At 42.6% G+C, this 27,350-nt stretch overlaps 1 protein-coding gene across 1 annotated transcript in view; it reads left to right on the top strand.

Annotated features, from left to right (window-relative positions):
* HCN1 (hyperpolarization activated cyclic nucleotide gated potassium channel 1) overlaps nucleotides 1-27,350 on the top strand; it is a 311,369-nt gene that overhangs the window by 201,283 nt on the left and 82,736 nt on the right. The window contains exon 4 of the mRNA XM_054575326.1: nucleotides 18,620-18,838. Coding sequence (XP_054431301.1) covers nucleotides 18,620-18,838 — 219 coding nt within the window. The remainder of the gene's footprint in view (nucleotides 1-18,619; nucleotides 18,839-27,350) is intronic.

Raw genomic sequence — 27,350 nt, 5'->3', positions numbered from 1 at the left:
TAAGTATGTGATAGATGAACATAGCTCTTTCCCTCAAGAGGAAGAACTGGGAAGACAGGAGGGAAATAGAAACATGCAATTTAAAGAAAATCCCAGGAGACAGTCGCGGCTATTTTGGAGCTCCCGTATCAGGGAGTCCTCACCGACCCCCGACACGCGCTTAGCCCCGGCGGCGAGTGCTGGCGGGCAGCGGGGAGCAGGGGAGCCGGCAGCAGGGGACAGACGCGGGCATGGCAGCAAGGGGCCTGCTTCACAGACGACGACCGTTGTAGCAGCTCTAAGGGACTAGTATCACGGAAGAGGCCACAATGAAGCTGAAGTTTGAAAGATGGATAGACTTTAAATCGGCGGAAAGAAAGGAGGGCCTTCCAGACATGTAGAATGTGGTAAACAGAACGATCCCTTCGGAGGAACTCCGCTGCAGGAAAGTCTGGGGCGGGGGCAGTTAGGGGGTGAGAGCAGGGGGTCTGCAAGGAGAGTGTGCGGAGGAGGCACGCGCGAGAGAAGGCGGGAAAAGCGGGCTGCGGCCCCACTGTGGGGCGCCGAGCGCCAGTGGAAGGAGTTGAGTTAGGAAATGGAGAGCTCGCAGCAGGGTTTCCTGTCTCTTTCCCTTTAACCACAGGCAGTAATCGCGCCCACGACCCTCTGTGCGCTCAATGTTAACATCCCAGCAACGTAAAAGAGGCCGGCAGGTACCTGAAGGAATTTGTGAGCAGCAGAGTTGTCCATCGAATTGTTCCCCTGTTTAGAATAATAGAAATATAAAAATAAACCTTAGATTCCAGAAGTCTGCATTTGCTTGTTAAAAAATGAACAGATGTTTAGAGACGGTACAGGGCTAGGTTTGTCGAATTCTTAGTGACGGGTCTCTTGAGCTGACTTTCCTTGACTCTTGGCTAAGTTTATTTCTGTTTCCCCACATGGATGGCCTCCTTTCTACCCAAGCACTAAGGAGCCCTACACAGGCAGGGACCCCGCAGAGAACAGATGGCGTTCTCCAGTGACAAAGTTGAGGGAAGGTTTAAAAAGAGACTGTTTACCGCGTCGTGAGTGGGATGTTGGGGACACGGGGGAGCAGAGCGTACCCCGGGAGAGGCATAACGGAACTGTTGCCGCCACTGGAACCCAGAAAAGGGAGTCTTGAAGATGAGGCTGCCTCGACAAGAGAATAGAAGACCCAGCCAACTTCCTCTCTTCCAAGTGGAGCCTGGAGTACTGACCCCGTTCTCCCTCTTCCCTCTGGTCACCTGTCAGGAGCCCCCATCAACTGAAACCAGCTGACTCAGAAGTCAGGGGACCTGTTGCTCCAATCCACTCTGGGCAGTTTCCTGGGCAAAGAGCAGTGGGGAAGGGCAGACAGGAAGGGAAGAACACTCCTTTAGCACAGCGGCCTATTCTGCCGTCTCTCACAAGGGGACTTGTGGCTCTCGGTTGCTCTGGCAACCTAGTTCCCAGCACTGCTTAGGGCTTCCAGTTCCCGTCCTCCTGTTGGCTTCATCTCTCATTTCTCATGATTTTAGGGTATTACCCTTTCCCACAGAACACTGATTGCTCGTGTCTGAAGTACCTCCCAGGAGCTTGCAAGTCCTGTGTAAGCAGCTGCTTAGTAAACTGTTCCTGGGATTTGATGAGAGTCGCCCATCCTCCTGACTATGGCTCAGCTTTTTCAGGACATGAACTAATAACCCTGGCTCTTTAGGTTTGTCCAACACAGGAAGATGTGTAGCGTCCTGGAGTACCACACCCTGAGCTCCCCGAGACAGGGCACGAGGTTTTCGATACTTTTAGGCAAGCCCAGACTGCCAAGCAATGATGTTCGCCCTAGTTTCCTTAAGGAGTTCAAGATATGTGGCCAAACCACAAGGTCATCGCATGTGCTCCCTGACATAAAGGGATGCGTGTGCACAAGAATCCCAAAGACAGCACTGTTTTCCTCCTAATCACCTGCAATGAAGAGAAGTCGCTCCCACGGAGATGTGTCAGTTGGGCTCTGGTGTTACTTTTGGGTCAGGCTATGCCAATGGCATATAGAATTAGACATCAGTCTCCAAATTAAAATAAAGTACTTTTCCACAGAGGTATTAGAACCCTCTATTGGCAAACTGGTTTGATTTATACCTTCTGCTCAAAGAAGCAATGCCTGGCTGGCTGAGGGCCGTAAGCACAGGGTTCTCCTCGTGCACAATCGTGTCTCTCTTCCCGCGTCTGTGCTCGGGTCGGGCCCCCGCTGTTGGCAGTTTTCCGGCTTTACCAGCATCAGAGTCTCACTGGAGTCTTACTGGTACGTTCCTCATGGGTTTGGCAGCCTAAACACCAGACCTTTTTTCTACTGTCACTTCATTTAGAAAAGATCAGATTGCTTGGTTTTAAAAGCTTCGTGCAAAACAACATTAAATAGATTAGAGTGCATTAATGCTATCAGCATTATTTTTTAGCTCAGATGAGCTCTGGGACAGGTTATTGCCCTCATTTTATAAATGCATATATAGTATATACTTAATTATGTATTAAAATAAATAAAAGCATGTGTAATGAAGAAAACATGTTTAATCTATGGATATTATTCAGTAACTATAGTTAATGAACACGTGTTCTCACTTTCTTCGCTTGCATTTTAACAATACATTATAATCACTTTTATTCTATCATTCTAAAGGTCAAAAAATTGGCATTAAAAATAAATAGAAAATGAATCTTTATCGAGTTATAAAACCAATTTGCAGCCCTTAGTCAGCTTTTCCTATAAGGTGTCATTCACGTGAAACTGCCACTTTAGAATCGAGGTGCTCATTTTCCCACACTCACATCCGTGTGGTGATAATTCTATATGCCGTCCCGATAAGAGACATCCCAGGCCTGCCTCCATCTTGTCAGCCTTACTTTGTAAAACTGTCCTCCTTGGTATATTTAGAATTTCTACTTTTTTCTATCTTAGTGTTTGTCCAGCGGTCTAAACGAGATTTTGAAGTCTGCCTGACAGTTGTCCCTCTTGCTTTCGGTCTCTCTTCCGGGAGGTGTTTGGAAGATTAAAAATTTCCACCATGAAGCCTTACACCTTAGCATGACCTTGGTGTTTTTTTCCTCCGCGCTAATGAGACCCTGGGTGGCCCTTATTTAAGGAAGTCGCTTTCGCCTTCTTGGCCAAATTAAATTGGGCACTGCTGACAGGGAGCAACCTATTGTTGTGTGTGTTTATATGTCTGAGCATACCAAAAAGGCTTTCAGAAAATTCTTGGTTTTGTTTTGGATGTCACAATTAAGATTACACTGTGTTCTAGTCAGTCACCTGCTGGGAGCAATGACCTTGTATTTATTTTAACAATGGAACTGGAAGTGACACAATCGCTTGCTCCGCAATAAGTGTGGCATTACAAACAGCAGTTTAAGGGTCAAATACTACAAGGCCTAGGAGGCCCCTCTCTCGGACCTTGACCTAACTGAGTACCAAATACTGATACAAATGGTCCCCTGATAATTGCTAGGTTTTTTTTCCAGACTATATTGCAGAAACATTCTGTTAACATAATAGGGAGAACAGTAAATTATTAGTGGCAATTTATCTAATACTAAATTATTAGCAGCCCCTTCGCACCTCAGGCCACCCATCACAAAGCCAATGCACTGAACTTGCATGGCCACACACGGTGGTCCCGCCACCGCGCTAAGGAAAAACCCACCTGGGCATTCTCATTTCCTTCTGAGCTTTGCGTTTTACCCGAAGTCAAACGAGATCAAGGTTGTTGACAAAGCACATCCAAACTGTAGTGTATTTAATTGTGTTCTCTCTTATTTGGTCCATACATGGGGAATGATTCTGAGAAGCCTAGAATATTCTAAGGTTAAGCAATACAATAGTGACATTGCCTTTATTTTTTTTAAATTTTGTTGGGGGTTGTGAAGACTAGTAACAATTCAGTGTGCCCTATTCATCAAAGATTCATGGCTTATTTTTACATGGAGAAATCTCTGCCATTCTCATTATCTCCCCTAAAGAGAACATTGCAGTATCTGGGAACAATCACATCTGATTAATCATGTTTGGGGAAGCAAACATAGGGTTTTTTTCTTGTTTTGTTTTTCATACGCACAAGACTCATCAGACGCTAAATAACACCATAGAAACACCGCTGCGTGTTTCAGAATGTGACCCCCGTGCTTGGCTCGCGAGACCTAGGAGAACGGATTTCACGAGGCGAGCCACGTTTCCACACTGGGGTGGTGGACCCCGCCTCTTACCCTCAAGGTCGATGTTAGGTTTGCCGTCCCCATGGAGGGGAAGCCAGAGCAACGTCGGGTAGACGGTTTGTGAGTTTCTGTACATTGATGATGTGCTGCACCTTTGTTTCCTGAAGAAAACATGTGAAGGGTGACATCTGCCTTCTCAGAGCGGTGTTTCAAATTTAACTCTCGACACTTGAGCCCAGAAAATTATAAACATGTCACTGTGAAAGGGCCGTTGCCCGCCTCCTGGGAGAAAACTTTCAAGGGGAGAAGTATGAGAAGGGGTGTCTGAAATGAGGCCGGATGTCAGTCCGGAGGACGGGCACTGGGGAAGGAAGGAAGGAGCGCCCGGTGCACGTGGGGTGCTCTGTGTTATTTCCACTTTTACGTCAGCATTTTAATATAAGCTGTGTTGTTCGTGCCACCTGCTATACAGATATCAACTGAGAGAAGAGTTGATCAAACTGCTAAGGGCTTGATTAATTTCATTCGATCAAACATCTGTTTGATTAATTTAACTTGAAGCTCACATCTCAATGGCAGTGGAAATCCTCTGCATCTTAATGAGAAGTTCCGGCCTCCTTTGCGGTTCAGGTGAAAGCATCAGGCTGTTCAACTCTAACTCAAGTCAAGCCAGCGGTGGTGCCATCATGGAACAGAAAAATGCTCGGATACTGCCATTAAGTCACTCACAGGGCGGGGCAAAAGTAGGATTACAGTTTGTGCGGAAAATAATGCAAGTATTAATAAATAATAATACAAGAATAAAGTGTTCCATGTACTCAACGACTGTAACCCGACTTTAGCCCCACCTTGTATATGTTTTTCCAGGATTTTATTCCTATCAGCCGCTGCTGGATATGCATGATACAAAGATGGTTAGAGAGCGTCCCTGCCCTGGGGGGGGGGGGGTAGGCGGGGGGTTGGTCACCTGGTAAAGACACACAAATAGTCGGTACAGTACAATCGCATGATAAATGGATTCACAGGTGCGGGGGGCGGGGGCACACAGTCATCTGGGAGGAACGCTGTTACCAAACGGTCTGCCTCTTGAAAGACCAGCAGAGGTGGCCAAGCAAAGAGGGCGTCCAGACCCGCCGTGGAGTCCGAGCAAACCGCCTTTGCAGAGGCCCGAGGAGAGGGCCCGGCTTCCTGGGGAGCGGCAGGCGGAGCAGGGCGGCGAGAGCGCAGCCTGGGCTCTGGCGCTGGGGGTCGGACAGCTGCGGAGGGAGGGCCGCTGAGCGGCGAGACCGGCTCTCTGCGTTCCCGGCGGAGGGCGGACTTCCTCTCCAGGGCAGCTGTTCGGTGGGGACGGGGAAGCAGGCCGAGCTCGGCGGGCTGCTCCCTGCATCGCCACCGCGTGGAGCAAAGGCGTTGGCAGTAAACCGGGTGTGTTGGGGGGTTGTGGGTTGTTGCGTGGGAGGGGGCAGCATGGAGGAAGGAGACAAGATGAACGAATAACTAAGCTCTGGATGGGAGTGGCAGCTGTCACAGCGTACCAAACGGTGAGTAGGAAATATAAAGAACATCGGCTTAGTGTAGTGAATGGCGTTGGAACCCCTACGATGTCTTCAGGTTTATGTTTTGATGGGAGAATGGGGGTCAGTTGGGTGTGAGGGTTTGTTTTCTGGAACTCCATTCTGTTTCAATTGGCCTAATTTATTAACATCCAGAAGGTACAACAAAGCTCCATGGTTTTCTTAAACTTTGCAGACAAATTATTGGGCTTTGAGATATACGAATTCTGCTTTTAGCTTAGATTTAATGCCTTGTATTCTATATCCATAGGAGTTTTTAAAAATTCAGCTTCCTTAAAGGGATACATTACCACGAACCGATTTTTTGAAGATTTAATCCCATTAGTAGATGATTGCGTTTGAAAGCGCCTTAGTTCACTATCAAATTTGTCCTTAGAAATGTCTTAATATATTCTGAAATACTTTATCTTCTTGTATGGCTAATGTTATAAAGATCACTCCTCTAACCCAAATTTCTTGCCCCTTCCTATCCTGTGATTGCATTACGTTTCCCAAAACTAAATTTTCTCCTTTTCTCCTACCTCCGGAAGTTCTCCATCCAACTTTGTCAGGGGCCAATCCATCTTACTTATGCAAATTTTTCCTGCGTGGTGTAGCTAACAAACTACGGAGAAAATACACAACCAGGATCAAATACGGGTATCTTCCAGTTGGCGCCATAATCGGGGTCCTCAGGCAGCCATGTCATTGTTAACGTGTACTGCCGACTGATCCCCGTGACGGTCACTCTGTCATTGATTCTTTCATGGCACCCGCCGCTTCATAAAGGGTGTCAGTACGTCTCACTCCTTTGCTACCCTGTGTTTCAACAGTACTCATGTCAGGTCAATTTATAGAAATAACTGAGTTGAAAGGTTTTAAATTTTTCTTCCTCGGCTGTTGGGATACTTCTCCCTACCTCCCTGCTCAGATTCTACCTTCATCGTGAAGTCAGTGCTCTGGCGTTTACTCTCTTGGGTGTTTTTCATTTTTACTCTAAGTTTCTGTAAGCTCTTCTTTTCCTCAGATGGCAACACATCCATTTTCCATCCTTGGCCAACCTGCTAGGGTGACGCCCTCCTAACACAGCACGCCCCTTCACTGCAATAGCATAGAGGATGAAAAAGAGTCCTTTGGACCATTCCATTTTCACCACATGCTACAGTTTGCACGGTAGCCAAAGGCAAGCCATGGCCAGACAAAAGCAGCAACAGTCCACCTGCAGCCTTCTTAGACACCTGAAACACCTGGTCTCCTTTCAGTTGGAAGGTCCCGCCTCTCACATTTCCTTTTGAATATATGGCATTCAAGCCTTGTCTTTCCTTAAAGAATTTGTCCAGGGGACGCTTCTCATGCTCTCTCCACACCAAGCTGGCCTGCGCTCATCAGTGCCAGAGTCTTGGGTGTTAGCCTTGAACCCTGGTGGGACCAGCCAAGGAACCTACAGTCCACGGCAGAAGGCTCTTTGGATACTGTACTTATAGGTAATGCCTTTACATCATGACATTCCAGAACAATGTCATTGACATTGCTTTCTTACATAAAACAAAGATTCATGGGAATCTCAAGCCATTTTGAAGAAGACATGGGAGAGCTTTCTGAGCAGAGGCCTCCCTCCCCAGTTTTCATCGGCAGGGTGGCAGAAGGCATCTCGCCGAGGCTGCCTGCTGCTCTGGTCTCTGCTGTCAGGGCACCCAGGTGCTATGCCACGACCGTGGACAGCACACGGGTGGTCCACGGGGAGACCACTATGCTTCACCTCTTCCAGGCAGACACATATACCCACATCCAGGTGCACACAGGGGATTTGTTAACCCGGGTCACTGGGGCTAAAGAAACGTGAAGGTGGACGACTGCTGACTCACTGGAGCAGATCAATCCCTTTTCAACAAGCTTGGGAAAACCTGGCATGAGTCATGGAGGCGATGCACAAGAGAAATCATTAAGCTTTGAATGTTTACTTTTTATTTCTGGAGAGTCTTTGTGGACTGAAAAATACATGCTGTTCCTTGTTAAGGCTTTCTCTGGCTTTGCCAGTTGCTTAGAGTTGTGCCCATCCACGTCTCAGGAGCTAAGGAAGACGGGTGTCTGTGACCTCCCCGGTTGTGTTCCTTAAGGCTGGCCTGCCCGGGTGTGCAAACGCGGCATTCTGCCTGAGGCGCTTTCACAGGATTTGCTCTAAGAAGCATGCTCCCCTCAGAACACACCGGCATGTTGCCCCACACGCAAGTGGTCAGAAGTGTGAGAGACGCTGGCGTCACGTGACACTAGAACTGGACACAAATAAGACTTCTACCGGAGGACTAAGGGACGCTCCGTTTCTGGTGGCATTTGCCTTTTTATTGTGATTTTTTTTTATCATGCAGAAATAGAGTAAAAACTGCTCCTTTCCTAAAAGTAAAATAACCTTAGTTTTCTTCTGTTTGCTGTGAGAAAATAGCTAGAATACTCCCATTAGCAGGGTTTCAAATGGAATCCACTGAAGTTCAAAGGGATCCAGTTTCACATTCATAGTTCTTTGGATGGTAATGTCACAGTTGGCTATGGGACAAGGGTCCATGTATTTTTGTTTTAACTTTTAAAAATTGAGATTTCATCAGAAATAGAAATGATGGGTATTTTTATGACAATAAAATTTTGAAGAAAATAGAAGTGGAAATTATGTCTGAATTACCATTTTCCCAGTCTTCTTCTAAGCTGGTAGAATCAGAAGCTGGAAAAGGGGAGGGTGGAAGGAAAATAAGAAAATATAATGGATTGTTTTAAATCCTTTTATTTCTGTGTTATCGTTTGTTTGCTTGTGAATATCCAAATCAGTCTATATTTGAATTCAAGGATGTGGCTGAAAGAAGGTAGTTGGAGCATTAAAAAGAAATCTCTATGTCTCTCTCTAACTCTCTCTCTCTCAAATGTAATGTTGAATGAAGAATTGATTTATCAGAGGCAACGGAGACTCTAGGGATTTAACCTGTCTAAGTAATAGTAAAAAGGGTATTTGCTTTGATTCTACTGATCAAGATGTTGGGTTTTGACTCTCTTAAGTACTACTGTTTGGTATTTGAATTTTTTTTAAAGCTGTGCCTGAGATCTGGGAGTCCACACATTATAACGCTTCTGGTTGTATAAAGCTTAGGTGGATTTAGAAGTTGAAGCAAAATATTCTCTCAGAGCTGTAGGTCTGGCACAGAAGCCGTATATACTAATACACAGAATATACACCATAGGATAAGAGCTTAAAGTTGGGGGTCATGTTTCTAAAAATAACTGTCAGCGCTCAATACTTTATGCTTCTTATACTGCCTTACACAGCAGAGGATTTCCTAGGCTTATCTTGTTAGATTGCATAATCAATACACCAAGTCCTAGCGTGTAATTGAAGGTTTTTTTTGTTTGTCTGCAATGAAAGGTCATGCCTTTAGAATTAAGTAACAGGTACTGTTGGTAATTTGCATAGTTATTACTTCACTCTAAATAAAAAAGGTGAATTTTAAAAGTATTTTCTAGTGTAACACAATAATTTTTACTGGTGCCATTTATCTTTCAAACTAGTGATTGAAATAGCTTTACCCTAGGGGAAGGTTTTTCATGTGTTCAATTTGCCACTGATCTTACAAGAGTGTATTTGCCTGAAATAGATAATCCTGTGACAATGTTGAGTAGTACAGAGAGCTCAGTGGACATCTGTGTCATTTTACCCAGATACATTGTAATAATTTGACGTGTGCGCTCGCTTTGAGAATGGAGATGGTTTAACCAGACCATGGCTGATTTTTCCTCTTAAAAGCTCCTATGTGTGCAGAGTATAGGATGGCAATTACGAAGGTGCAGTTTAAAACACACTGTATTTGCAATGGAGAGACAGTGCTTCTTAGCATGAGGCTGTGGGCAAGTAAAGAAACTTTGAACTTCATCATTCTCAGTGAAATGAACATAATGAAGGCTGTTCTAGCTACTATAAGGTTCTTGTGACACTCACCAAGTCAAATTAGATTCTTATTGTAAGAAATCTATATAAACTGAACTCGATGCTTTTGTTGGTGGTGGTGTTATGGTTATTACTGTGATTATGCAAATACAGTGAAAGGGATACTTTCAGGCATTTAGAGAAATGAAGGGTTTTTTGTTTTTGTTTTTTAATTCTTAAACAAACCAGGTGAGACCTTAGGTACATAGTTCCTCGCTTATGAGATAAAAACAAAGTTGTGCACTCTGAATATATTTAGGTATGCATGTATTTATTTACTTACATTTTTAGTTTCATCTTATGATCATGCAAATTCTGAAACTCAGCTTGCTCATAAAAAGGATAAAATAAAATTTTGCTATGGTCCTGTACAGTTCCTATGAAAATATAAACATGAGTCAATCTACCATAGGACAACAAATGTTTAATGAGTCACTCCTTACTTCACTACCCCTTCTTACCTCTGGTAGTGGAAACCCAGGCACGGTGGCAAATCCAAATAGAAAAAGAAAAAGAGAAGTTTGTTTATTGTACCATCAAAATTACATGGATATGTTATCCATGAATGGCAAATTCTACCACTAAAAGGTAGGATTTCAGAGTCTATCAGGTGAGAGCTTCACTTTTTGGATAATGGTTTTCTTTTTAATGTCAGCATAAATAAGCAAATACAAAGTAAGTTTTTTTGTGAGCTTACACATTTCTTTTCTCTATTGTTTAAATTTTTCTTTATTTTAGTTATGCCTAACTGAACATTGGATTTGAATAAAATTTTTTATAATTTATATATTTGTAGAGATTGGACTTGTGGAAGGCAGTAGAAAGTGATATAAATACGTTTGTTAAATTAAAGCACACACACTATTAATACATTCAGACCCTCATTTATGGAACTATTATAAGTGGAAAACACCTAAACACATTACTTATTAGCTCTTTTATATATAACCACTTTATGCGTCAACTATTACATAAAGCCTCTAACGTATGACACCATCTGTCATACAAATTGACATATATGCAGATTATCTTAAAAAAATCTAATGCCTTATCCTTTTATATGGCAACAAATATTTGTGGAAATCATAATTAACAATAACCACCCAAGCATTATAATCAGGCTGAAAAGATGTTCTTAAGGCTCCTGCTTCATTTACATCTCCCGTGGCCGCCTTCTTTATTGAGAGCAGAAATTTGAGCCTAGCAAAGATTATTATGGCTCTTTGTTTTCGCTTTAATTTCAGTAGTTTTTAACACTACCAATATGCTAAAACCTCTAGATTTAATTAGCAGAGTTAAACAATTTGAGAATGCTATCAAAAGAGATGATTTAATTTGGTAGCTCATCAGTACGGAGCCGCTCTCCTAAAACCCATACAATTTATTTAAAAGTGCATGTTAAATAATAGCACCCCCGAAGTGTGGCATCCTCGCTTAGTTCATTTTGGCCAGGTGTCAGGTGACAACACGCCTAGCCCTGATCGCCGTTCCCTACTGAACCTGCCAGCCTACGACAGGTGCGCCTTCCACAGTCTCCGGGGAGGAAGCCTCAGGCGGGGAGTCCCTTCCGGTGGGCAGTTCCGATTAAAGAACGGGAGAGGTGGCGCCGCCCGGGCTGTGGGGATAGGGCGGGAGGAGGGGAGCCCTTTGAGAGCTCTTGGCCAATGGGAAGGTATAAGCGTGAAATACAGCTGTAAGACCAAACCCTCTTATTGACCTCAGACTCCCCAGTGAATTGTCCCTCCGGGGTTCTCTCTGATGAAAACCTGAGACGATTTTTTCCTCTCAGTTCCCTAAAGGTGTAGTTGAGGTTCCCTTCTACTGGTTGAAATGAAAACATACCCTTTAAAAAGTTTCTGTGCTACTGTTATGTTCTTAAAGTTCTTGAAATGACTGCATTCTAATTATCACGAATTTACTCACATAAATGGTTATGAACTATATGACTATATTTGGAACACAGGAGGTTTACACTGTGGGTCCAACTGATCAGTGACTGAATTCCAGCTTTGCCACCTACGAGTGTGTGACTTTGAGTAAATTTCTTAGTTTTTCTAAGTTTCCCCTTCCTTACCTTTAAGAACAATATCCGGTTTCAGGAATGTTATGAGGAGCAATGAGATGGTATAATAGTATTTTGCAAGTAGTTAAATGTTCAGTGTATATTAATATCTTCCATTGTTTCTTTATATTTATGCATTATATATATTTACTAATACTTATATGTGCAAAAATTTGTAAAATATATTTGCTTCTATTTACTTGCACAAATAAGAAAAGAAATAACCAATGAAAATATTTTGCTTGAAATACTAATTATAATTGAAAAACTAACTTAAAAATCTTGAAGTAGTATCTGATTTGGGGCCTTTCTCTAAGAAGTAAGTATTAATGAACTCTTAGTACAAAAAAATGGGTTAATATACACAATAAATTTTAAAAAATAATTTATTGATTTGTTTCATTTTTATTTTAAAATAATGCACCAACGTTAAGAGAAGTATAAGAAGAATATTCATGGTCTCAAGCATCGTTGAATTTTAATTTACAAGTCTACTTAATGAAAATTTTTTATTTTATCATCATTATTGAAGCAGGAAAAAGTACACTTAGAACTCAAGGGATTAATAGCCCAGAAAACAAGTCTAGACCAATCTCTAAATGATCAGACATCATTTATTATATGGCAACAAAAATTTAGTTCTGCACTAACTTTTTATTTTACTCCTGAAAACTGTTTGAACACCCCCATAATGCAAAAGGGTTGTTGTCACAGGTATAAATGTTTGCAAGCAGCTCACAACACTACAAATGAGAAAATTAAATTTCTCCAACTAAAAAAAAAATACATTTAATTGTACATCTAATTATTTTAAAGTGTTATTGCTAGAAATCATGGCATTTACATTATTTGGAGATATTGCTGTCAAGGATATAAATATATACTCATATGCCAAGAATTCAAGAGCTTCTGTCATGTGACTTGAAGGACATAAGTCAGTACTTCCTACTACATTTCTAAATTCCCCACTGAATAGGAACATTCCTCCTGATTAGTGTCCATACAGAGCGGTTCAGTTTAACGTGGCCTCACTGAGTTCTGCTCCACGTTTCTCCCCATTGACATTATCGCTGTGATGTCTGACAAAAAGTCACAAATAATGTCTCATTTGATTAGGGTAGAAACGTCCTTGGGGATGTTTCTTAAATATTTTTGTTTATAATAAGTATATACATATGATATTTCTAAGGGATGTATTTCAAAGCACAAAAAAATCTCAAATTAATACTTAAACACAGTGGTAATTCCACTGCAATCCCTGATCAGTGTAGAGCTTGCTCCCAAAGCCTGTTCACAGTCAGCCCATGGTAGCCCATGTTACCCTGTGGAATCAATGGGAAACAGTGGTCGATACCCTGCCTATCCTCTTATGTCCAGATGAAGTGGCACAGTCAGCGAACTGGAATTCTTTGGGATTGACAGCTTCTTATGCTCTATTTCTTGTGCCTTCAGGCAGAGCCTGCCCTGCTCTATTTATTTTCTGGAGAACGTCTTAATGCAGCTTTCTATCTGGTTGGCATTGCTGTAACTGATACAGGCGATGACTTAGTCGATGACCGAGGAAGGAAAGAGAACATGGGGTCCAGGTTCGCTAACCTGGCTCTGTGGAGCGCGCTCTCTGCCTGGCCTTCTGTTCCACCACTGCGCCGTCTCTCTGAGTCCAACACAGCTGGCAGTTGATGAATGGATGCTGCGTCGCTAAGTTCCATGTTTTGGATTTTGCCAAAATTTTCCCTACCTAAGCGATTTATACTCATATTTGCTTTCAAGTGATAAAGAAGAATTAATTAAGGTATTCAATAATGAAATATTTGGGCTTCTAAATTAACAAAAAATTCAGTTCATGTGAAAGACGGTGGTGAAATGGAGAACTTTTGCTCTTATGGTAGGTCACTGAATGACTTAATTAAGTTTGAATGACCTAAGTCAGTAGATTTAAGGACACTCTAGAATAAACTTTTTTTTTTTGTCAAATCCCTTCGCCCTAGCCCACAATTCAGTAACATCACAAACAGGGTATCAAAAGAGATGTCTAGAAAGTAGTTTAAGTTAAACCTGGAGAAAGCTCAAAAATATTTTTTTCCCATAGGAAAATTCCCAAACGGAATAATAAAATTTACTTACATTTGTTGCTGTTAATTTGGCTTAAAATGCTTTCCTCAAAAAAAAAAAAAATTAATTTCAGTGATGCCTTGGTGATGTACTGAATTAAATGAGTAAACAATTTTGAATAAGAAATTTATCTATAATGAGTAATTCACTGACAAAACATTACCTAAAATTAAAAGCAAGATAAACCCTAATTAAATCAGAGTTCACAGGTAGCGTTGTTTACATTCAGTAGGATTCAATTTATATGTAAGTGGGTAATATTTAGATCATATGGAAAAGCCCTTGAAGTATACGGTCTCCCATTCATGTTATTATTATTGATGTAGACTGAAGTATAATAGGGTCATTTTTAAAAGATGAGATGAGAACAGTCACATATAAAAGAAATGTGGTCTATGGAGAATAGAAACATTCCTGGATTTTCATAAAACCTTCTCAGATCCTAGCTTTTCTTTCTTTAGGTCTCCTCTTTGCCTTATTTTAATTTACTACGTTAAGTAAAAGTGTAAATGAGAGGTGTGGGCTGATCAGTTTTTCAGCCTTAATAGTTTGCCTGAAATTATAAACATGGTAGGTTTATAAAGTCAGGAGCAGTATCATGTAGTGGTTATAATAGCGCGCTCTCTGGAGCCAGCTTGCCTGGGCTCAAACCACTGAATCTTCCACCTACAGACATGTAACCTTGGTAACCTTGGGCAAGTCACTATGTTCTCTGTCTCCACAAAGTCATTCTCAGTTGAGAACAACTGCTCAACAGTTCTTCCCAGTCTTCCTAAAATACAGCTCAGACTATATCACTCCCTGCGGAAAAATTCAATGGTTTCTCCTGTCGTGCTGATAAACGCCCTCACCCCTCTGGCTGGCCCTCACTATGTTTCCTAGTGCAGTCTTCGTTCTCTTACGTATGTGTGGCTGATCTACGACAAACTCTTCAGATTGGTGGGTGGGTGGCTAGATAGATAGATAGATAGATAGATAGACAGATGGCAGCCTGGCCTCATTTTATAAGTGAATAACAATTTCACTTTAGGAAACTTAACTCTTTCAACCCAGTGGGGCTAGTTATATTTTATTTGCGGCCACATGCAAATCCAAAGTTTATAGGGTTGGGCTTTTAAAAGTCACCATGTCCAACTCTTTTTAAATTAAATTTACTGGGGTGACATTGGTTAATAAGACCGTAGAAGTCTCCAGTGTACAGTTCTGTGATGTGTGATCTGTGTATTACACTGTGTGCCCAGCGCCCAAAGTCAGATCTTCTTTGATCACCATACACTTGACCCCCTTCACCTTCCACTACCCCTCATCCCCCTTCCCTCCGGTAGCCACCTTACTGTTGTCTGTGTCTGTGAGTTTTTGTTTGCTTTATGTTTTGTTCATTTGTTGCTTTCAGCTTTATAGCCCACATATGAGTGAAATCATACAGCTCTTAACATTTTCTGACTTATTTTGCTTGGCATGATATTCTCAAGATCCATCCATGTTGTTGCAAGTGGCAACAGTTCATCGTTACGCATGGCTGAGCAGTATTCCACTGCATACATGTACCGTATCTTTCTTATCCAATCATCAGTTGTCTCCATGACTTGTCCTCCGTGACTTTTGTTACTTATCAGTTTGGCCGTCGGGTTTCTAATTAATAACCCATTTTGGAACCCACAAGAGGGTGAAGATATACAGAAGAATAAAGAAGCATTAGTTCAGTTCTTAGGGGATCTCACACAGGGCCCGGCAGAAGTAACGCCTGCTTCAGTGTGGTTGGTAGGGTAATAACATGGGTGTAATAAGTTATAGTTTTAATTTGAAGATTTCACCCAAAATGTCATATGGTATGCTTGAGTGTGACATTGTTATGTTACTGCATTACATACTTAGGATTTTGTAATAAGAGATTTTGTAGTAAAAAAGGGACGTTATTTGTGCCAGGCCTGGTTTATTAACACCAAGGCCAACCTGGAGGTGAACTGTCTGCTACACATTAGACAATTCAACTTTATTTTTTATTAAATTTATTGGAGTGACACTAGTAAGATTATATAGGTCTCAAGTGTACATTTCTATGACACATAATCTGAATATTGCATTGTGTTTACCACCCAAAGTCATGTTCCATTTTTTAATCTAAAAATTTGATTTTGGAAAACCCCATTAAAATTTGAACACAGTATCCACATATACTTACCCTGTTTTTGACATAACTTTAAACGGCTCCGATCATGCCCGAGTCAATCTGACAAAGGTGGGAAGGGCTTCACGGGCGTGTGCGGTGGGACCTTGCACTTGCTGGAGGACCCTCTGTCAGAAGAACCTTGAGCTTGGCTGAATGCTCTGCTGCCGCTATCTTGAAATTTCAGGAGCGTTAGTTTTGCATGTGTGTTTTGTAAGTGACATCCTCTGGGACAGCGGGGCGCGGGCGCGGAAGAGTGGAGGCTGCAGGGGGCCGCTGAGCACACGCTGGGTCGGGCCGGCAGGCGCGCGCGCCTCAGCTGGCTGGGCGGTGGGTCCCCAGCGGGGCCCAGCCCACTCTCAGCAGGTTGGCGGCGGCCGCTGCAGCGGCGGCTGCCCCAGAGGCCGCCTGGCAGGGTACGCGTGGCTCCCCCAGGCGGCGGGGGTGGGGTCCCAGGAGCCCATCCCTGCAGTATCTACACAAACATTAAATCTTCTGCCCACGTTCCAAGGCGGTACCTGCGGAAGTCGAGCAGTAAATATTGTCAATAAATTGCTACAAAATCAGGGACTTATTAGAATTCTTCGTCGTTTGCAGTGCCCAGTTTTCAAAACGGCTCCAACATTGTGAAGCAAATACCCACCGGCCTAGAAATGCAGGTTACACTCAAAGATCAGCACATTTGATGGGACATAACTCCGGTTTCATGGGAAGCTATAGAGTTAATTATTAACGAGGAAGACAATTTAAAAAAAAATTAAATTGTAATTGAGAATAAAGGAATAGAAGATATAAACAGGGATTTTGGATTCTATACAAATCATGGAACTACTTTTGGTTTCCTGTATGGCCTCAGCAAGTTCCAGGAAATGTCCGAGGACATGTGAAAATGCCATCGCACACGATTAAGTTCAGGAGAAAGGCAGTAGCAGGGTCTTCGCTGTGATTCAGCTGTTCCGTATCCTGACTGTGCTGATAAATATACGAACCTACGCGGGCGCTAGAACTGCATGAAATCAAACACACACACAAGGGCGTGCGCGTGAAGCACTGAGGTATGAATGAGGCTGCCGGGCTGTGCCTGTCGCCTTCCCGACTGTGACATCCTGACACTGCCTTAGAGTTTTGCGAGCTATAGCCATTAGAAGCTCTATTAGGGTGAAGGATGCAGCTCTATTACTTTTTACAGTTTGCATTTTAATCTATAGTTACCCCCAAATAAAACATTTAATTTTAAAGATCACACTCACACATACCTGTAACTGATTTATATGGAGAGTTATATTTTTATAGACAATTGTTCTATGAGAAGAAACTCCAGGTATATTAATATTTATATATTAAAATAATTTATCAGAAATTTATCCCAGTATTGTCACCGGCTACAAAACATTCTTAATAGCTCCAGTAACAGTTGCATCAACAGAAAGATCTTTCTTGAAATTAAAAAGTATCAAGAAATATTTGTGACCTTGTTAGACAAAAGCAATTGATGTCACTTTTGACTCTATCATTAAAAATGAAATCACTAATTGTAGAAATTTGATGACCTAAGAAATTAATTTGCAGTAAATGAAGCCAGAAATAGTGTATGGTCAATCAAGATATCACAATAATACTGTATTATTTATTGTATTACATATAATTATACCAAAATAGTATTCTTGAAAAACATTTTTGTTATTACTCATCTGTCACTATTATCCCATTAAGTTTTATAAGTAATAACATATTTTTAAAGGAAAAATATTTATCTATTATTATCTTTAACAGTGTTTTTTGTTCTGAGTTATGAACAAAAAGGCCCAAACATTCCATTTGCAGTGAGCCTCGTAAGTTATGTGAGTCCTCGGCGGGGGAGTTTGATGATTATTTTTGTAAAATTGAGCTTGGAATGAAGTTTTGAAATGACATCAGAAACTGCATCTAATAGCTAATCTCAGAAGTCAGCGTTTTTCCCCCCAGAGGGTTTGCCAAGATATTATTTTACTTATTTTTATTTTTTAAAGTATTTTTTAAAAGCCAACAGGAATTCATTCCCCATCAACCTTGACGTTTGAATTTGAATGTACCTTACTCTGAGAGAGGGTATTAAGGAAGACTTTCCATTTATCAGTATATCAGAACGTTTACTTTTCCATTTAAGAAATACAATATTAAGGACCATTCCACAAACATGTCAATTTAGATTTAAAAAATCTAAACCTCAAAGTTTTCCTCAGAATTCCTATACTTAGCCTTTTCGGGTTCACAGCCATCTCAGCTTACAAATACTTTTCTGAGGAATGACCACATTTCCCGGAAACTTTGTGCCTCGTCGCATTCATCCTGGGCATTTTTATGTGACACTCACACCATTGTCCCAAAAGCAACTGTAGTTTTAAAAACAGCAAACCTGAAAGGGAGCAGGAAGGCGCATCTCAGCCGCGGACTGTTCGGACGCCAGCGAAGCGCCGCGCAGGCTTTGCAGGGCAGCAAGGCCGGAGAGGGCAGCCCACTGCGGGCGGGGGCGGGGTGCCGGCCTACCCGCTGCTGTCCCCTGGCTCAGGCTGCCTTCTTCTTCTCTTCCGCTCCAGAACGACTCTTGGGGAAAGCAGTACTCGTATGCGCTCTTCAAGGCCATGAGTCACATGCTGTGCATCGGGTACGGAGCCCAGGCCCCGGTGAGCATGTCCGACCTCTGGATCACCATGCTGAGCATGATCGTCGGGGCCACCTGCTACGCCATGTTCGTGGGCCACGCCACGGCTCTGATCCAGTCCCTGGATTCCTCCCGGCGGCAGTATCAAGAGAAGGTAATCGCTTTTGTCTGTGATATCCTCAACCAGCTAGTTTGTAGCTTGAACTACTAGGGTTCAATCTAACTAAACGATCTCCTCTTATCAAAAACATAATGAGAGCAAACGTTTAAAAGCAGGAAAACACAATCTGTTTGGATATTTTGAGGTTTCTTCCAGATGGTCCTTGTAGCTTTTATCTACTTCCCATTTCTCTCGTGAGCAATAATTGTTTTAAAAACTCTGAATTTGCATTCACAAATTCGAAAAAGTTAGTTACACGTTTCGAAATGCATGAAGCTGATGTATCGCGGTTCATATCAAGCCTTCTGTGATACGTGTTAAAGATGTTGGCTGATTAAACGTGGACGGCCATCCATTGCTTGTGCCTCTGCCTGTTGTCATCATAATTTATATTATAATCTCTACGCCTCGCTGAACATATGTTGCCCTTGTGTCTAGATATGTCATGACACCCTCCGGTCTTAAAATTGCATATTAACAGCTGCTATCGTGCATCCTTATACACCATCTGTTAATTAAAATGATTGCTGCTTGAAACTTCTCAAAAGAGAGAGTAAAAGGAGGGAGGTGTACACAGTGATTTATCTTGCATTTTTTTCATATGCTGAATGGCTTTGGCTGAGGCTAGACCGTGGACCGTCAGGCAGTACTTACACTCCTGACCAAACGTCAGTAACTTTCTGACTGATAAGTAAGGATGTTTTACAAATGAAGAAATCATTTACTGTATGGGGCTCTGATGAACCTAACAGAGTGTGTAGTAAACACCTTGCCAAAGAACATTTTCCAAGTAAGGACTCAAGTAGGTCCAGAACACTTCCGGTGAGTGATCACAGCTTAGACTTAACATTACAAAACAGCTGAGGATCGTTTCAATTTCATTTACAAAGGTTTTCAACACTATAATCACGCGATAGGAGAAGGGGAACCTAGATACTTTATTTCCCTTGAAGGTAATTACGCATCCACCACAATTACAGGAGCAAGTGGATATTTTATTACTAAAGTAATGAAAAGATGAACCATCAGAATTGCTTTGAGGTTCGTTTTAAAATAAAGCCTCCAATTCAACTGTAAAGAACAAAACCCATAATGAGGGAGAAGAGAATTAATACAATGGTGACTGAAAATTGTAACTCAAAGGATTTGGGCTAAATTTATGGGGATTTAAGATAAGACCACAATATAGTGTATGTTTTTATTAAATTGTTTCTTTTTCCCTTTTCATTGATATTTCTTTTCATAAAAATGCTCTTCAATGACCTAATTTTTGTCCACACCATTGCTACTACACATTTTCTTATAATCCAACTAGTCTCTCATTTCCAAAGTTGTATTTATTAATATTGTATTGTTTATTAGGTGAACTCACCATTTCTGTGTTTTAGATCTACTATATAAACCTAGCTTATCTTGGAAACCCAATTTATTCAATGATGTAATCATGGATATTTATAAAGAAAGCTGTTACAACATTTGTCATAATTTAAGTCATCAAGTTTTGTTTTTTAATTAAGTTTATTGTGGTGACATTGGTTAATAAGATTATACAGGTTTCAAGTGTATACTTTTATGATACATCAGCTGTATGTTGCATTCTGTGCCCACCACCCAAAGTCAAATATTCTTCTATCACCATATATTTGACCCCTTTTACCCATTAACTTATTGATCTTAGGAGTGTTTAATAGAAGGCAAACATACTGGGAGTAGGATTTCTGGGTCATATCATAATTCTAAGTTTAACTTCTTGAGGAACCTCTTATGTAGTTTATATTTGTCTTGAGGGGTATTGGATCCATCTGCCATGGAAGCCTGAGAAATTAATATCGACGTTATTTTCACTGTCATATACCTATTGGTAACATAGTTGTGATGTGAAAGAAGCCAGCTCTAACTAATACCTCTCTAGCAGCCATTTATAGGGCACTGGGTATTCAGCCGCCCTGCTGATGAATCCTGGCTCTGGAATTCACTTCTCGGGGTAGGCCGTGCTCTTTCCCCAGCGCTCATCACACCGTTTGGCTCATGCCAGGCCCTCGTCTGGCTCGGCCCCAGTCTGCAAAGCCTTCCGCCTCCCTCCCCCACCCCCACCTCTCGGCCGCGGCTTCCTCCCCCACCAACGCACCGAGGGCCGACGTGTGCCCTTCTCCGGTTCTTGGCAGGAGTCAGATGGCAGCGTCCACCGCCCATTTGTGTGGTCTCACATGGCATTCAGACCCCAGAACCATATGTCCCAATCATATTAAAGTGTTTCAAAGACCCCCAAGTGGTCTTCTTGAGGCGCTCTCCACAGGTCAAGTGATCGAAGGTAACCCTCCCATACCCCTACCCCACGTGACTTGGGCAGGGGACTCACAGCAAGAGCACTCGCTTTCTGCTAAGAAGTCTGCTCACGGGCCCTGTCACAGAAATTCTCACTCTGCCCTCTGACCTCTGCGGAGCTTTGGTGAGACTGAAACTTCCCAGAGCCTTGATTCTTGGGTCACCATTTACAGTTGTGAACCCGCAGATGAGCAACCCCCTTATACAGATTCTCAGGTCAGCACCTCCGTGAACATGAGAAAGAAAATGTTCTAACCTTGCAGCCTTTAAAGCCTTTCTTTATCTTAACTTTGTGCAGATAATGCCAACAAGTCAGATATATACATATACATGTCTATGTGACTTACTGTGTGTGCATCTATACATATGTGTGTGTGTGTGTGTGTGTGTGTGTGTAAAATTGTTTTTTGGCCTAATAAGTTTGGTAAATTGATTGAAACAATATCGTGGGTTTTTTGTTGTGGTTTTATTTTTTTGGCCTGAGTGTGTATGCCCCAAACCTGGAACATATTGCCTTTGTGCTCCTTGTCAGACTCCCATGTATTTTAAGTGATTAATGTGCACTTTGGGAAATCCCCCGTTAGAAGAAGTCCCCACAGTCACCATTTCTTTGTTTTATGTTTTTGAGGTGAGCTCAGGCAGTCACCCTCTTCAGGAAATGAAACCCCCTTGGCCAGCTCATGTCTTCACACTGCCGCGTCGGAGCGATCTCACTTCTTACACCGTAGGCCTCTGGGAAGCCCTCTAGTGTTTCTAGACCTGTCATTCTCCTTTCTGTCAAATAATTACAGAAATAGCAGCTTCCAGGTGTGTAATTTTCCCTCTGTAAAAAGAAAGGATTTTAACACAAGATACTAAGAATTTAGACTAAGAGATTTTCAACCCACCTTGGTAGACTTGAGGTACATGGAAGAGTTTTAATGTAAACTTTGAATATAACCAAAGAATCACTCTGATTAGATGAAATACCTGTATACTCTGAACAGCTTCTTGTATCCAGGAAGCCGAGTGTGTACCTCCAAGGCAGGTGCAGGAACCTTTTCTTTAAAAGCCTGTGCTTTCTACAGGGAAGAACACAAGAAGGCAGCCAGTGCCACCCTGGGCTTCGACTGTTGATTATGTTATATAAAATTCTTAAAATCAGTCTCAGTTTAACAATGATAAATGTTAAAGTGCTAAGTTTACCCCAAAGGACAAAATGATAAAATTTTGTCCATCTCTGTAAAAGTTTATATGATACGTATTAAAGGTGTTTTGGAATGAGAAGATAACATTTAATGGGAGTAGTCTCCCCACTATACAAGAGAGTTATATGCAATCTTCTATGAAACCATATTGAATTATGTGATTTTATGTAATCATACCAAAAATGTAATATCCTAAATCTAGTCAGTTCAGGCAGATGTTTTCTCCTGGTTTAAATGAATAATCCATAGACCCTTATCCTTTCCTTGTAACTGAATGACTATATCAGGACTATTACATACATTTCTTACTCCAGAAAAATTGTTTTTTCTTTTGAATCAGTCTCATCTTCTAAATTTGACGAAGCTAATGCTCTAACCAGAGACAAACGCCTGGCACCAAGCCCTGCTCCCCTTTTCAATCCACTCAAATCCCATTTGCAATAAAGCGCATTTCAGGCCATTGAAAATAAAGTGACTGTGCTTCATATACGTGTTTTCCTGGTAATGCGCCCTTCAAGAAGAACCTGGGTGGAGGAGGAGGAGCGTCAGGTTGACGCTGAAGGTCTCTCATTTTTAGTCAGACGATTATTGCTCTCTCAACGCATCAGATGCTCTGACCCTCCACACCCTTCCTCCTGCTCCCTTACTTACTTTTACTCCCTTCACTCTTTCAGAGGTTCTGTCACTGGACTAAAGGGGTCCGTTCGCCTGAACGCTTCGAGGCCCAGTTAAGACACCAACAGGAATTTGCAGCAAAAAAGTAAGGGTTTATTAGTTGAGGAAGTGGCCGACCCCCCGCCGAGACAGAGGCGAGCTCAGGCTGAAGACCTGGCTCCCGGATGGCTCCCAGGGGAGGAGCGATATGGGGAAATCATCAGTCATGGTGACTAAGGGAGTCAGGGTCGCGGTCAGGGTTGTGGTCCCTCCGGATGGGCCGGTGCTGGGGGCGGGGTCGCTGACCATGGCGTCTGGGCCTGCCGTTGGCCATGGCCTTGCTTCTTCTGGTTTCCCTGCTTTTCTGGGCCTGGAGCTGAAACACAATGGAGGCCTGGATGTCACCTCTAGTTTGACCGAAACTCTGTCTCTGCGGTCAGCAGACCTGAGGCTTTGTTCCTAAGATAATTGGATGCCAACCAGAACCTCATTGTCCTGAGGGCTTCATGACGAAGGGGCTGGATGTGCAAGGTAGAGGGAGGCAGGTGAGTCAGGGTGCTATAAGAGGCCAGTTTGACTGCAAAGGACAGAAAGGAGAAAAGGTCATAATGAAGACATGAATTTTCTGTGTGGTTACAGTTTTGCCCTTGTCTTTGGAAGGCTGTGATATCTTCCCTGGTCATTCCAGCCTGTAGTAATCCATTTATTATGTCTACTCTGTCCGTCCAAGGGCAGCAAGCCCCGTAATGGGGAGATCTGTATCTACGCTGACGTGCATTTCAGCCCCCTGCAGAATGACCTCAGTGCTGTGGTGCTGAGGATGCAACAGGCTCTGGTGAGACCATGAGGATTAGGAACGTTAACAGGTGTCAAGCCTTTATTCTAACAAATAAAAAGAGCTCATCCTTTGAACTTTTCTGAATGTGGCCACTTGAGTATATATGAAAACATCTTTTAAAAAAATGTATTATGTTCATTTATTTGCAGGTAAACATGTAATAAACGTGTTGTCTCAGGTCTTATAGAAATTGATGACATGTGCATATGTTTGTATGTAGCCAAAATACAGATCACTTTTTAGAAACTAAATTTTCAAGATGCTTTCCCCTCTGGAGTCCTGACGTGGATCTCCTTGTAAGTGTGTTTGATCGGGGTAGAAGTGATTTCTTCGCTGCTGGGTTGGTCAGAAGTACGTTCTGCTGGTGGATGTGATGGAACCCGGTGTCTCAGCAGGTAGGATGGATGAGTCAGTCGCTGCTGTCGTGTAATTGAGTCTTTAATTTCAAAAAACAAATTTCTGTGACCAGAGTAATGGCAGAGCAAAGAGAACACCTCTGGAGTGTTGACCACAATGGTTTATAAATAATTCATTATTCAGTTTAAAATAAAAAAAAAAATTACCTCCTGTTTTGCAACCTTTCCTCATTATATCAAGAAATTTAGACAGTTGAGCTGCTAATTTCATTTATTGAGTATGTAGGCTATCATAGTATTTGTCTTCAGAGAGCAAGGGGACTTTGATGTTATAGTGATCTTAACCTTGGAAGATCATACCAATCCAGTACTTAAATGACAAATAGCTTGATACTCTCATTTTCATTAGCAATATTCTTAGCAGGGAAAGACATAGCTCTAAATCCCTGTGCATTCAACCAAATGTTTTACTTGCTTTTCTTTATCATTCGCAGAAGCTTTCTTCTTTCTTTTACAAATGAGAATGCCTTGAGCACAACACCCACACGGTTCCTTAGTGAGCTGGAAAGATTTCTAATTCTATACTGAATCCCTTTTCTTCCTGGGAGCTGAATTTATCGCACTCTGGTATGTGAGAGTGCTGGCTGGTACCACCAGAGGTCTCAGGCCAGGGGGTCCTAGGACAGGGACTGTCTGTGGGGTTTTCTCCCAGGAAAACTGCCATGTGGTTGCCCTTGGGTTCTCGTCACGTGGTGACCTCCGCTGCTATCACATCAGGCTCCTGGCAGAAAGATGCCATTTGACATTCTCAGCTGGGAAGTTATTTTTTACTTTAAATAAATACTGTTATAAAGAGAGGCACAGGAAAGAGAGGGAGTTTGTGGCTGTTAATTTAACTAAGGAGAAAAACAGAACTTTGCTCATTCTGTCAGAATTTTCTGCCTTGATATTTTAATATACCCCACTAGGAGATATGGTATCTACCCCCTTTTACTCATTAATACTTTCTGTACAAATACCCTGTGTCATAGGTTGGCCTTCCCGAGTCTTCACGGCAGGCGTTCATGGTTTCCGGTGTGTGGAAGGGCTGAAGAGTTGCCCTCACCAAACCTCCTTTCGCTACTTGGCAGTGGACGGTTACGGTTTACCGCCCATCTGATAGCCTCTCTAGTGGCTCTAGACTAGAGTTGCCTTTTCTACTGTTTCATTTATTGATTAATATGTAGCTTTAATTTTTTAGAAATGTTTGTATTTTCATTTGAATGTACTCACTGACGTTCTCTTTCAAGTGTTTTTGCTGTGTCACCTCTATGCCCCTGTATCATAAGACACAGGGCACACCGTTCAGCGTATTCGCAGCGCAGAAGCTGGTCATTGGGGTCCACTACCTGACAAGAACCCCCGAGAATCACTGCCTGTTACTTGCATTTGCTTAGTCAGATCACGGGGATCCATTTGATATGGACCTTAAAGAACACGGAAGAAACTAACAGGCAGGGTAGTCACCATGTGAGAAATGGCCCAGAAAGGAGTCCTAATTCTGAGAAGATTCCTAGCAGATGGAAATAAATGTGCAAAGGCCCAGCCCAGAGGCAGCTATGCATGGGGAATATTGAATTGCCTGTTTGAATGAAGCAAAATCTACCCTGCAGGGGAAAAGTGCGAAATGAGATTGGGGTATGGGCCACCTAAGCGTAGGTGGGGATGCAAAGGTGGGGAGATTGTAATTAGGAAGAGGGTAGCCCCTTACAAAAATTTAGCAAAGCGAGGGAGTAATTGAAGCTGTCCTTTCAGGAAATGAGTCGCAGCGGTGTGTAAGATAGGATGCACCCCCAGCCTCGACTGTCAGGTTCCAAAACCAGACAGATCACTGCATAAATGCTTCCTGATGGCGTCATTAACACAAACAGGAACAGGAACTTCAGCCTTTTAAGTAGATAGGGACACTCTTGATTAATGAAACCACTGGAAATGACATTCTTTTATAAGGAAGAGGGATCCAAATCGTCGTAGGAGATAAGATGTCATGTGAGCTGAGTGTCAAATAATCCGTGTTTTCTGCATTTAATGCATATTGACTGACTGTGCCGGACCTGGTGGTAGATGCTCTGCATACAACGTGGGCAAGCAGACATGGTACCTTCTTCCCTTGTGAAGCTCTTTGCATTCCAGCGGGGCGGGGGGTCAAAGGAGGGGCATGACTCCTAATAACAACATTCATAGGAAGCAATGAATTACTACAAAAAACATAAAGTGTCCTGAAGGGAAACGTAAAGGCTCAATAAGAGTTTTTAAGGCTTTGACTTGATGGGATGCATTGGGGTGGGGGAGAAGAAAAAACGATATTTAAGAAGAGACGTGAACAATGAATCGAAGTAAGAGGGTGAAGTGAGCAGCACAAGAAGAAGGTCCCAGGGGGGAGACGCTGGCCAGGACCCAAGAGCAGAAGGAAAGGGTGCCCAGAGCAGAGAGAAATGTGGAATGACTCTGGGTAAGGCTGGAGAGGTGGGCATGCGTCCCCTTAGGCGGGGCCTTGTAGGCCCATTGCCCGTCTGTATTTTAGCCTCAACGCTCTGACAGCCAGTAGGAAGATTAAGTGCGATCCGACTGGCGTTCTTCTGAAAGAGTATTCAGTAATATGTATAGCAGTTAAAGGAAAGCAAAAACAGACAGCCTGGCATTCGTTGGCACTAGGCAAATGGGCTGGAGCTCGCTTGCAATGATCCAGGTAGACTTTCAGTTTCTGCACGTGGAACTATTAAACAGGGCGGGAATAGTAAACAGGCCATTCCAGGTTGAATAAATACTCCTTAAGGCAAATACTGAGCAGCTGAAAAAGGAGCGTCAACAGTTCAGTTGCTTCAAGAACCGTGTGATTTCACAAACTTCCTAAGAGGAGAGTCCAGGTCACTGGCGTGGCACTGGCCCTCGTGGCCATTTTCAGAATAGGTGCCCCCCGAGTTGACCTCCGCGATCCCCTAGGACAGGGCTCCCCCAATTTTAATATGCATCAGCCACCCGGAGAGCTTGTTCAGACAGATGCCTGAGCCCCCCTTTCGGAGTTTCAGATTCGTTAGTTCTGGGAGGGGTGGGGGGCTGGGAATTTGCATTTCCAAGGTCTCAGGTGCCACTGCTGGCCTGGTGGC

This window comes from Pteronotus mesoamericanus, unplaced genomic scaffold, assembly GCF_021234165.1.
Source record: "Pteronotus mesoamericanus isolate MK-2021 breed Mesoamerican mustached bat unplaced genomic scaffold, CSHL_Meso_final contig_29, whole genome shotgun sequence".
Lineage (NCBI taxonomy): Eukaryota > Metazoa > Chordata > Mammalia > Chiroptera > Mormoopidae > Pteronotus > Pteronotus mesoamericanus.
The sequence above is the reverse complement of the archived record's forward strand: the minus strand, read 5'-3'. Positions and strand labels throughout refer to the sequence as shown.